The 13,123-nt window shown below is 42.7% G+C and overlaps 1 protein-coding gene across 1 annotated transcript; it reads right to left on the reverse strand.

The window, feature by feature from the left end:
• Positions 1–238: 238 nt before the first annotated feature.
• Positions 239–12,094, reverse strand: LOC306926237 (transmembrane protein 275-like; the record flags this gene model as incomplete). The annotated part of the gene is made up of 2 exons (XM_079505504.1): positions 239–304; positions 11,609–12,094. The coding sequence occupies 2 exons, from the start codon at positions 12,092–12,094 to the stop codon at positions 239–241; spliced, it is 552 nt and encodes a 183-aa protein (XP_079361630.1).
• Between the last annotated feature and the right edge of the window lie 1,029 nt (positions 12,095–13,123).

Here is a 13,123-nt window from a genome sequence, read left to right on the forward strand (position 1 = left end):
ATTCTGGAGGAACCCACCTGTCTGCCTTGCACGTCAAGCCTGTCCCCGGTGGGCTACTGTGTTAAATTCCACCGTTAAAACCCATTACTGAGCTATCAGCCCACTCATAATGCTGTCTAACGACCTCATTTCCCTAAGTGTCAGCCCTGTCAGTCACCGCAGGCCCCGCCAGCCCCGGCCGCACGTGGTCCGAGGGTCCTGCGATGTTCAGAGACTTCACTGTCACTGCTGCCCGCCATCACGCCATAGGCTCACTGCCTCGCTCCCCACCCTCATCAAAATCAGGATAGAACGCGTTCAATCTCTGAAAGAGAAAACGTCAAAGGCAAAATGACTGGGGACATATAGAGGAGCTGAGAGACTTCAGGATAAAAGTGTGACTATTCCATTTGCATTGTAAGTCAACAGTCGATCAGGGTCCCATTTTGATTCAAGGGAAAGGTATGGGGGAGAGAATTGGGACACGGCAAAATGGATGCCTGGTTCATGGGCACGATTATTGCAGCTCAGTTGAAATCAGTGTGAGGAGTAGTATATAATATATCAAATTGATTATTATTAAAAAGATCCAAATGACACTTCTGACCTTTCTATCTGAGAAGATGGTACTGAGCCTGCATGAGGTTGATGGGGGCTACAGTAAAGAGGGTTGGGTTGGTGAGGGGACAAGGATGAGTCTGAGAGTATGACGATGTGTGTGTGTGTGTGTGTGTGTGTGTGTGTGTGTGTGTGTGTGTGTGTGTGTGTGTGTGTGTGTGTGTGTGTGTGTGTGTGTGTGTGTGTGTGTGTGTGTGTGTGTGTGTGTGTGTGTGAGTGTGTCAGTGTGTGTGTGTGTTGTGTGTTGTGTGCGCGTGTGTCCCCCACTCACCGTCTCCCCTCCTCTCTCACATCACTCCCCAGGTCTCTCAGCCCACCTTTCTGTGAAATAATTTGGTAAATATGGAAAGGGCCCCCTAGGCCAAACAGGCCTGGCCCCTCTTTAGGAGTGGATAATTGACTCCTTTCCCTCCTTGATAATTCATTGCTTGCATATGCCAGCTAATACATCAGCTGAAACTGCCCTGGCCCTCATCTCCCATGACACGTGTGCACGCGCACACATGCACGCAAGCACGCACGCACGCACACACACACACACACACCAACCACCACCACCATCACCCAGAGGAACCAGCGACTGTGGAGGAAGTCGGCAGAAAAATGGGGATGACAAATGAGAGCACTTCTAGATCTATGAATGAATTATGTCTCCTAAATACCTTGAGCAGAGGCAACTGTCAGCCAGCATCTATACTAATCTGGGACAAAATATGACCAGCCCCGCATTAGAAGGAGGGGACAGGGCTGGTAGAGAATGAGGCGAGAAATGAATAGAGCAATCAAGCCATTAAAATGTGGTGTCTGATTCAGCTTTGGTGGGCATTTAGGCATTTATCATGTGATAGTAATATCCACACCCTCGTCATTCTAGTGTAGACCCTTCCATTGAAATAGATTAGGATTATTCAGACAGGACAGAGATATCATTTGTTTTACAATAGCCGAGTCAGCACTCAACACTCATGGCCGTTATTAGGAATTAGACAGAGCCAGCTACTGCTCGAAGGGACATGCTCCAAGGATAACCGCGAAGCGGAATAATATTAATGGCGCGATCATTTTAAGAGGCAGACATATTTAAAGCCCCATTGTACTCAACGTGGGTGGAAGTGCTGGTAGCTACATAAAAGAAACTTCAGAGGTAGAAAGACAAATGACTTGTGCAACTGTGGGCGCATATGTGTGGGGTTGCATGTGAGGGAAACACCGCGGGTCACTCACCTGCATGATGATTATGCTGAGAGAGCGGGTCAAAGACACTATAACCTTGCTATTGTTCTATCTTCCAGTTATCTCGGAATGTGGTCTATTTCCTTGGGGAAATGTATTTTTCAGCGGCTACGAGAACACCTGGCTATACGTTTCATGGCCACGGGAGGATAATGTGCATCCCTACTGAAACGTAGTAAAGCTGGAGGCATGCATGAGGCCCAAGGACGGTGAAGTTTAATGGTAGCCTAGCGCTCAGTAATTTCCAGGCGGTGATACATACAGTAAAGGCAGTCGTGTGTACTGTACATGGATGAGTTTGATATAAATGACAGCACATTTGCCAGACTGGCTCATCTTCATCCTAACAAGTGATTTTCCAGACCATGGCAAGCAAGACAAGAACATTTTTGTCAGCAAAGGATGCTTTTTACAACCCTGGAGTTCATAACTGTAATTGTGGTGGTTGTGTTCTGTGTTTCATTTTATTTCGTTTTTTCTGTCTGTGCCAGCATTAAGTTAACTGTATAGGGCCTGTCCGTGCGGGCCGGGGCACACATCAACAACTAAATGAAACACATTAATGCTATTACTTGAACATGTGTTTAGAAGTCAAAATGAAAACTGTGAAAGGGTTTTATTACATGAAATTATGTTTGTTCTCTGAAGAAACTGTCAGGTAACTGCTTGATGATTACCTCATACATTGTGGAGCAGGTCAATATCTCCCTCCAGTGACTGAATTAGGTATTACACAGTGAATTGATAAAACTCCCTACAGGTATTGGATTTAAGATATGATGCTAACAGTATTATCATAAAATATATCCCATTTTGAAGATTCACATTAGGGATTAACAGAAAGCTACAATTTGTGTTACAAAACATACTGTAATTCACACAAAAAATAGAAAATAGCCTAGGTTCTCAACCTTTTATTACCAGTAGCCTACCACCCAGAAGCACCACCATTATGACTGATGTTAAAATACAATTCAGTAGTGTACAGCAGGGCACACACACACACACACACACACACACACACACACACACACACACACACACACACACACACACACACACACACACACACACACACACACACACACACACACACACACAACGTCTAAGCTTAATAACCATATGACTGGTAGTGGTACCCAGCTGTTTCTCAGCAAAGGTCAGATTAAAATGATATACTGTACTGTGTAGGAATTTAGCTGGCGGGAAATTGACATGATAGTTCAGTTGGTGATAAAAGCATGACATTTGGCACAGGTGACCTTCAATAAAAATATTTCCAGCCCCAGCAAAGTGATATAGTCCAAAACGTCCAGTTGCAGCCATTTTTGAAACTGGCCGGCGGGCCACCTTGAACATTTTTGAATTCTTTCTGCGTGGCCCGAGGCCATAGGCCTATATGAAGGTCATCAGTGCCAAATGTCATCATGCTTTTATCACCAATCATATCATCATCATATCATCATCATCATATCACCAATCATATTGTAGGCTATTTAAAACAACAATTTCCCGCTTAACTAACTAGGTATATTTAAGGTACAGTATGAGTTGAGACAGACACAGACTCGCTGACGCACTGGACCAGGTGGGGGCTAACTAGTATGAGCTACAACACCAGAGGGAGTGCAACAAACCATGTACAACCCAGATTCGGCACAAACAAGGGACTCAATTATTGTGGAATAATGTGGAACGCCCTACCAACAGTCATTAAGACATGTGAATCCCTTGACTCCTTCAAAACCGCTCTCAAAGGGCACCTACGGACGGCTGCAATTCGAAACTGGCCCCCGTAAAATCTGAATCCCCCCCCCCTCCGCCCCCCCCCCCCCTTCCCCCTCACTGTATATGTTTCTTTTCCCTTTTTACCTCCTTTATGATGAATTCATGATCTGTTCTGTTCTTTGACTATATAGAAGTGTCTATTTGTACGTCTCTAAATGTTTTGATGAATTGAACATGGTGGACCCTCTTGTAAACAAGTGTAATGCTTAATTGGGTCGTCCACTCACAGTTAACAGTCTTTGTATTGAGTTTGTGCTTGAAATGTACTGTAATTCTGCAAACTGTTAATAAATATTTCAATCAATCAATCAAAAAGTTCCAAGGATTACTCGTGACATCACAGTCAAGCGCAACGTTGGCCGTCGCTCACCGGCAGAAACAACCAACACCACGTCACTGCCGAACCCTTTGGGAAAAAGCTAGCCATGGTTCACAGTTCACACCTAAGGTTCACTTCACACACATGACGCTCGTGACGGTCATGTTTCAGGGCTAGGAAAAAGCAAGCCAACTTTAGTTGTTAAAAGGACTTCCCTTAGCTTACCGTAAAAAATAGTTGGTAGGTAGGTAGGCCTATCTATGTCTTTTCCGTTTCTTCTTTTCCATGCACCGGACACCCATATGATGCCGTGGTAATCGGGGGCAGAGACTTCTTTCCTCAATCAGATGAAAATAGCTTTTATTTCCCAACAGAAACTTAGTAACATCCCCAGCAGCAGCTGGGCAACTTCTTCAAAACAAGAACTAGCATCCCAGCCAATCACCTAAGGCTGGGAACGAGACTATAGCCAATCACAGAGCCGCGGATGTTGCATGCGTCCTAGAAGTTGATTGGCCAATAATAGGCCATTGCAGTGGGCGTGTTTTTCAGGTTCCACTGAAAAATCGGCCATTATTTTTTGTTTTTATAAATGCACCATGTGTCTGTTATGTCTCTGTTATTGTTACGTACGGTAACTCGAGTTCGCCCCACCGACTTCAAATTCCACACATGTGTTCCACACCGCCACGGGGAGTGCAGTGCCCGGCCTTGAGTCGGTTGGACCAACAGTTGTCCAGAAGCGTTTGTGCTGGCCATGGTCCAGAACCAGCACAAACACCTCTGCCCTGGCCCTGGACAGGGCCCCTGCTAGATCTCCATATATGGAGCTGGCCTGTTCTGACATCACAATGTTGTTCTGACATCTGGATAGACTCCATATTTGGGCATGCCTGACAAAGAACTCCATATATGGGCATAAAAGGAACACAGATATAATAACTGGGTGGGGGATTCATTTCCGACTTGCATCGTTCCAAGTAGGCCAGTGCCCCATGGGCACCGCTCTAGTTATTCTAAGCCCACAATCAAGCCATCCAAGATCCTGGTGAATCATGATCATATAAAACCTTTGATTCTGTGAAAAAATATAAATATAGGCCTAATATAAATATAATATTTTGAGCAGCTTTTCATGCATTTCATGTCTCGTCAACGAAAACACACATACGTCTCGTCATATTTTTTGTCATCAAAGAGTTATGTTTAGCTCCATCATGGCAGCTTCAAAAACGAGGATCAGTTCTCCTCAGCCATTCATTGTCTCCACCAGGCCGAAGGCATGGGGAGAGAGTATGTTTTGCACTCCGTGTGTCCGTGTGTGTGTCCGTCCGTCCATCCGTCCTTCCGTCTGTGAACAGCTAATCTCCGGCACCGTTAACCCGGTCGATGCCACATTTTGCACACACACTCCCTGGATGCCAACGATGAACCTCTGCCCCAAAATCTCCAGAACGGCCTGTTATAGCACCACCAGGAGGCCGCTTTGTGCAAAACAAGTTTTTGGACAGTACACCTACAGATTTGGTCCAAACATCACGTAAATTGGTACACAGTCTCTCTAGAGCCATTCAACGAAACGGGTGTTTCAGATTTCTCAGACTCCATCCTGATTGGCTAAGATTGGCTTCCAAAGTTCGCAGGAGTGCTCAGTTTCAAACAAAATGCTGCAAATCATGAACACATCGTGTGATATCCGTGAAATTGTGCACGCACATTCCCACTAGGCCGAGGAAGAAATGCCACGTTAACATTTTCAACTCAGCCTCATGGTGGCGCTATAACTGGCCGGATCTGTGGATAACTTTGTATGCCAACTCCCTAGAAGCCAAGGAAAAACCTTTGCCTGGAATTTTTCACATCTGCTCTTTATAGCGCCACCAGGAGGCCGACATATGTTAAACACATTTTCTAATATTACTCCTTCAGATTTTATCCAAATTTCACGCAAATCGGTACACATGCTCTCCATAGTCATGTGATCAAGACGGGTTTGTTTGATTTCTCATAATCCACCCTCATTGGCTACAATTGGCTTCTAAACTTTTCAGGAGTAGCCCGCCTTGTACCTGTTTTGTACAAATCGCCACAACTACTAAACGCAGCGTCCGATTGTGGTGAAACTGTGCATGCATATTCCCACTAGGCTTTGGAAGAAATGCCACTTGACAGTTTTCAAATCAGCCTCATGGTGGCGCTACAACAGGCCAAGCCGCGTCACACACACACACACACACACACACACACACACACACACACACACACACACACACACACACACACACACACACACACACACACACACACACACACACACACACACACGCACGTTTATATTGCTCCTAAACATTTTGCCAAGCATCACACAGTGTGTGAGGATAGGAGTGTGTGTGTGTGACACACACACACTCCTATCCTCCTGGTGGAGACCTGTGCCCAGAAGGGCACTTTCTCTAGTTTCTTCTCCTTTTGCACTAGCTAACTAACGAGTTACTGGACTCATGTCTGATGGTGACTGTGGAGTCCAAGAAGTGTGTGGAAGAGCCGACATCATTGGCACAGCCACTCACTATAGCCAGTCTAATCTCGTTTTTCTTTAATGATGTCACAGGTTAGTTAGTTAGTCCGACATCCCAATACTCTATACTGCATAATTGAATGTTGGAAAAATACACTGTATAGTCTGTACTGCACTGTGCTCTGTACTGGTGTTACACTAAAAACTACTGGTGTTACCCTAAAAACTCAGCTTCCCATCATGCACAGCGCCACTTTGTCACCTGTTGGTACTCTAAACAGACAGACATACAAAGGGACACACATTGCTGTTCCTTGGAGTGGCGGCACCACTCAAAAAAAAGAAAAGAAAAGAAAACATAGCACTGACCCCATTAGAACTGACCCACCATGGGGGGTTAAAACTTCCATGCCTTAAAAAAAGGAAACTGAGTGTTTTTGCTTTACTTTTTTATTTGAATATGTCTGTAATTCATTTGATATATCCCTCTAGAGGGATATACGGCCCTAGTGCTGATCCCTCTAGAGGGATATATCAACATAATCCCTTCATGGCTGCCTCCACCGTTTGGGCCTGGTGGTGGAGATAATCATCATCATAGACATGATAAATAGATAATCATGGTACTAATATTGGTCTGTTTTCCACAAGGTGGAGACATTTCCCCTGAACCCTATAAGAGCTAACAGTCTTTACTTGGTAATGTCTTTTGAACAAAATGATTGACCTGCATGAATATTATTCATTGCTTTTCATGTATATGATAAAAGCACATTGTATGCCTAATGAACACATTCTTAGTTAGAATGGGTTTGCAAATTGCTGCAATTACTGTCAATTACCACAGCCTAGGTTTACAGTCAATAATTATATACTTTAATAACCAAGAGAATAAACAAGATATTGTGCTTTTATGAACACTGCCACTGTTGTGTTTATTAATAAGAAATCCCTCCCAGACAAATCCTTCCATAAGTTGCTGGCCAGCTCCACTGTCCTCTTTCTGCAGCGAGCTGTAGGACACACTGTTAGATCTGCTGTAGTCTCTCGTGACAGACTGTTGACAAACTTGACACGCGTCAATAGAAAATTCAAAGGAAAATAAGGTTCTGTTTTTCCTTTATTCTTTGCACATGGGTTCTCAGATTGGGTCTGCTGAGACACTGGGACATGAGGCAGCATTCTGACATGACCTCAGATCAGAAAACCTCTCAAAATATTTTTTGTAATCGCAGGGTTGCTCTAGGGACAGGTTTGGAGGGACGAATGTCAGGACCTCCAGTGAGACAAGCCATTTTCATCAAGCCCCCCCCCCCCCCCCCAGGTGATGAAAATGACGTGGGATTTCTGATTTACTCAGCACAGAAGCCTGAGAGGTAGAGAAAGTATTTTTGCCATCTCCTTTTAACAACTCACCTGCTCCATATTATAAATTGCAGTAATAATGTTGTTTATGCAGAATGCCAGGCAAAATTTAACATAGCTTGCATTGATAATTGTTACAATCTGTGTTGTGTGTCATGTTAGGTGGAAACGTCAGAATGTGTACAGAGAATTTTGCAAAACACTTATATGTATATGGTATATGTACAAAGGTATATGTACAAACATGAATAATTCTATAATGCCCCTGAAACACACCTGCATTGTCATGTCATATTATTGTCACAGAACAAAAAAGGACAACAAGAACAACTAACTAATTTCTGCATGTTCAAAGTCAACAAATTCCTTCATATTATCCAATTAGGCATGCATTCATTGTTATGTACTAAAATAATTTGTACTAAACAATAATTGCTTTTCACTAAGCTGACCATTGATGTCGAGACTACTTTCTCCACCTGGGGGTCTGAGTTCCTGACATTAATCCATCCATTTTATGATGTCCTTATTTGTCTGTGCACCGATGGGCACTGTGGATGCTCTGTTTGTTTTAACTGTTACCTGGCTGTACAGCACTTTGGTGCTTTTATTGTTTTAAATGTGCTATAGCTCTGCACAGGAAGAGGACTTTGACAGTTTGCAGAATTACAGTACATTTCAAGCACAACTCAATACAAAAACTGTCAACTGTGAGTGGATGACCCAATAAAGCATTACAATTGTTTACAAGAGGGTCTACCTGTACCTTGTTCAATTCATCATAACATTTAGAGACGTACAAATATACACTTCTATATAGCCATAAACAGGAAATCATCATATGAGTGATAAGGGGGAAAAAACATAATAGTGAGGGGAAAAAGGGGTGGGTGGGGGACAGTATCGCTTGCCAGAGGTTATAGTGATAAATATGTTAATCAACAAGATATAAATCAACAAATATGACCTGAACCCGACCCAAACCACCTGCAGGAGCTGCAGGTTGTGGGTCGACCCCCACATCACTATACTGAAGAAAGTCCCTGAGAAGAGGGCACAAGAATGGAAGTCTGAGGTTCATTCGTGCAGTTGCAACTTGCAGTAGATGTAGAGAGCAACCAGCAGTAAACCATTCAAGCACTTACTCATAGTCATTGTAGAGAGCAACCAGCAGTAAACCATTCAAGCACTTACTCATAGTCATTGTAGAGAGTAACCAGCAGTATAAACCATTCAAGCACTTACTCATAGTCACTGTCAATCATTATCACCCTAACCCCACTGAGGTAGTAGTGGTTAGGAGAGAGCGGAGAGGAGATTGTTTTAATGTCTTCACTCTTCATTAAAACAAAATAGCTATAGCTACATTTTGCTGACATGTCCTCCAATAAGGAGGGGACAATATTGGCCTAACATTTGGCAATTGTTACATTTTTGAGTGGTGTAAACCACTCCTACAACTGGCTTTGTTAGTTTACGTGTCTGTCTGTTTGTCTGTCTGTCTGTTCGTACCAAAAAATGAGTATGGTTGCTATGGTCACCCAGTTCACACGGGTGTGATTTCATTACGTCAGACATTACGTCAGACCACAGCTGATCAGTCTATATAAGACCTTACACCACTCAGTTCACACGGGTGTGATTTTTTGTAACTGTCAGTGACTCTCATGACTCATGAAACTATGAAAAAAAGAACATTACATTTTGCTATAAAAAATTGAAAAGTACTGTAGAAACAACTTAATTTAACCTCTACATTGGATGGAATTTCCTTTGATAGTTTCTGCTACCCCCCAGAAAACATTACCTGCACGTCAATCATTCCAAACGCCTGCACTATTTGGACAGCTATATCCACTGTTCCACAGCCATTCATGAGTCCTTATCTGTAGCAAACAACTGATGATAAAGCAGTGCTTTATGAACAGACAGCGGGGGCTTCTTTTTAATCTTCATCCATGGCTTGGCATATGTGTTTGTGGATGGCAGATGTGTTATGGTGTGTAAACACTGCCTCTGGTCTTCGCTAGCAGTTGTTGGGTCAGATGCCATGTGATGGGCACTACTCACTGGGAGGAAGCTGTTTGCACATGCAGACTGCACCGGCTCCTCTGATAACAGCGAATTATATTGTTGTCTTTTATGGCTGTATCTTACATAAAAGGTCCAATTATTGAAGTGGGGTTTCAAACAGAAATGAAGCTGTGTGTGTGTGTGTGTGTGTGTGTAAAACATTTCTGCTTTATTTCTAAAACGTTATGTAAACGTCATTTATATTCACTTGCAAAATACTATTGGTTACACAAAAATCACACCCGTGTGAACTGAGTGGTGCAAGGTCTTATATAGCCTGATCAGCTGTGGTCTGACGTAATGTCAGTGACCATGGTAACCATGCTCACCTGTGCACGGACACGTACACAGGTACACAAACATAGATACAGACAAAGCTGGTTGTTGGAGTGGTTTGCACCACTCAAAAAAAAATCGTCACATCACTCCAATACTGTACAGATTCAGAATATAGCTACTTGAAAACACCTTGTTTTTTGTGTGTACTACTGTGCTACTGAAACTGAACATCCTCCAATCAAGGCTGAAAGTTACATTCATACAGTTAGTTGTGTAATTGCAGGTGTGTGATGATGAATGAGTTTGTGATAATTTGATTGGCTGAGCACGGAATGTGATGTATGATGATAAGAGTGTCCCTCACTTCACACGAGTGTGATTTTTTGACTGTTGGATGATGTTAAAATATAATTTGACCAGGCTAATACATCTTTTGGGAAGCTATAAGCACATGCAGACTGCACCGGCTCCTCTGATTACAGCAAATTATCTTCACATCCTGCCTCTTGTCCAACCTGTTACATGAGTGTTGTGGCTGTGGCTGTCTTACATAAAAGGTCCAATTATTGAAGTGGTGGGTGTGTGTGTGTGTGAGAAACAACATTTCAGCTTTATTTCTAAAACTTTATGTAAACATATATGCACTTGCAACATAACATTGATATATACATCAAAATTCATCACATCACTACTGTTCTAATGAACATCCTACAATCAAGGCTCAGTTACATTGCCGTTTATACAATGAGCATCAGAAAAGGTGTAATTGTGCAATAATTCTTTTTTTTTTTTTTTTACTGTGGATGATGGTAGGATGGATTATATATATATATATATATATATATATATATATATATTTATTTATTTATTTTAAGAATCAGAAAAGCACCACTTGGAGACAGCCTTCTTCTCAATCTTCAAAATGGAAAACCAAAAAAAAGCAATAATATTCAGATAAATATATATATATAGATATAGCCTCCTTTATCGGGCTGCTTCTGATTCACTTACTGTAACTACAATCACATAATATAAAACAGGCACACTTAGATTAACATATTGTACAATGCGCTCGTTTCCGCTTTGTGAATCAAACATAAAACATAATGCACGTAATAACCTGGAAATATTCATCAACATTTTAACACCACAAAGTATTTAATATTGACTTGCAGTAATTAAACCCTTTTTACAAATGCCAACATTGATTCAGTCTTTCAGACTAACACTTGTGTGTGTGAGTGAGTGTGTGTGCGCATGCGTCTAGTTACTAAAACACCCATTTTCCAAGGGCACACTATATGCTATGTTTGTAGTATGTACTGATATTCTTATGAGTCTAACTCTGAACTTGCTCTCCAAAGTCATAATGGAGCATTGTCTACATAGATGTTGTCTCCACCGCAGGGGGGCTCTGTTATGTACAGTTCACTTACTGTGGGAGCAGCTCCATCCTCAAGCAGGACAGCTGCAGTGTCCCCATGGCTGGAGCTTGACTTGTGGGACGAGCTAGGGGAGTTGGTGGCACTGATCTGCACCACGGTGGTATCCTGCAGCGTGTGCTCGCTTGTCTCCATTTCGAAGGCGGCCGCCCCCAACCGCATCAGCCCCCAGCTCTGTCCATCCTTAGCCTTCCCCCTGGCCATGTGTGCCGGGGGCCTTCGGCTGAACACGCAACACGTCGTGAAGAAGGCTATGGCTATTAGTAGGAGCAGCGGACCAATGATGATCAACGGATTGCCAGAGGGGATGAAAGTGCCAAATGCAAAGGCTCCCACCAGGGTGATGTTGATGCCTGCCAGCATGATGCAAAGCCCACAGGCACAGCATAGAGCTGGTGAGGGGAGGCTCTGAGGCTGCAGGACATGATGTTTCCTCCTGCTGGGAGCCTTGGTAGTTCTACCATCCTTGTCAGTGACCATGTCTGAAAGATGGCTCTGTTCGATACAGAGACTGATGGAGTAGGCTGGACAACTAGTCTCCCATTACAAGTAAAGATGAGCAACTGAGAGAAAAACAGAATAGTAACTTCATGACATTTAAGCTTTCATGTTTGTTAAGTTGTTTAGCTAACTGTGGTCTATTGAATTTGTCATTGCAGTTGCATTAAATTAAACACTAGTTTATTTCCTGTCAGCCAAGTATTCACAAACTCAAAATCATCTTGGACCCATTTGCTGTAGGACAATGTTGAAAAGGTCTATTGGTCTAAGTTCCTATGCAAACATTTAGGTTAATATATATTTTTTCTTTTCTTCTTTTATCTGTGTAAACTAAATGTCCTAAAGTACACAAAAATCACAAACCCACGTGACTTCACAAACATACCCAGTTATATATATTTTTTACTTACACCAGATCAGCTTCATATTGTTGTGTTGCCGTGTGTAGTACTGTGTAGTCCTTTCAGTTGGATCGATCCGTAGACTTCAATTAACAGCCAGCTCAAAATGCACTACAGTCAGGAACAGCAGTGCTTCAAGCAGGTGAGACAATCAGACAAAGACCAGAGAGGACTGCTGCTCGGCTCCACACTCACAGGCTCCACTAGTGCAGATATTCAACTTGATATATCGCTAGAGGGTGCTCTTTGCATCCATATGCGGCTGTCTGGTGTGGCCAACCTTGATCCAAAGTTGATACATTGGATACTGGTATTAATGCAGTTAATCCAGTCATACTGTATGGGTGCTGTGGCTGAACGAAAGAAATTGGTCAGGATTCTCTTCTTTTATCCACCTTTTACCCCCTTTGAAAACATCAGTGGTAATATTTGAGAATTTTGAATATTATGAGAGCATTAGCCAATGTGTTGGACCTCATGAGAGCTTCGACGAAATGTGAGTATTCCATTTAGTCATAACTGCATGCTAATTGCTGTTTCAACCAATGTCATTAAAGACCAGACAGGCACTTTGATGATTCATAACAGTAGGGAGGGGGCTTTAATA

This window comes from Electrona antarctica, assembly GCF_951216825.1.
Source record: "Electrona antarctica genome assembly, chromosome: 7".
Classification (NCBI taxonomy): domain Eukaryota; kingdom Metazoa; phylum Chordata; class Actinopteri; order Myctophiformes; family Myctophidae; genus Electrona; species Electrona antarctica.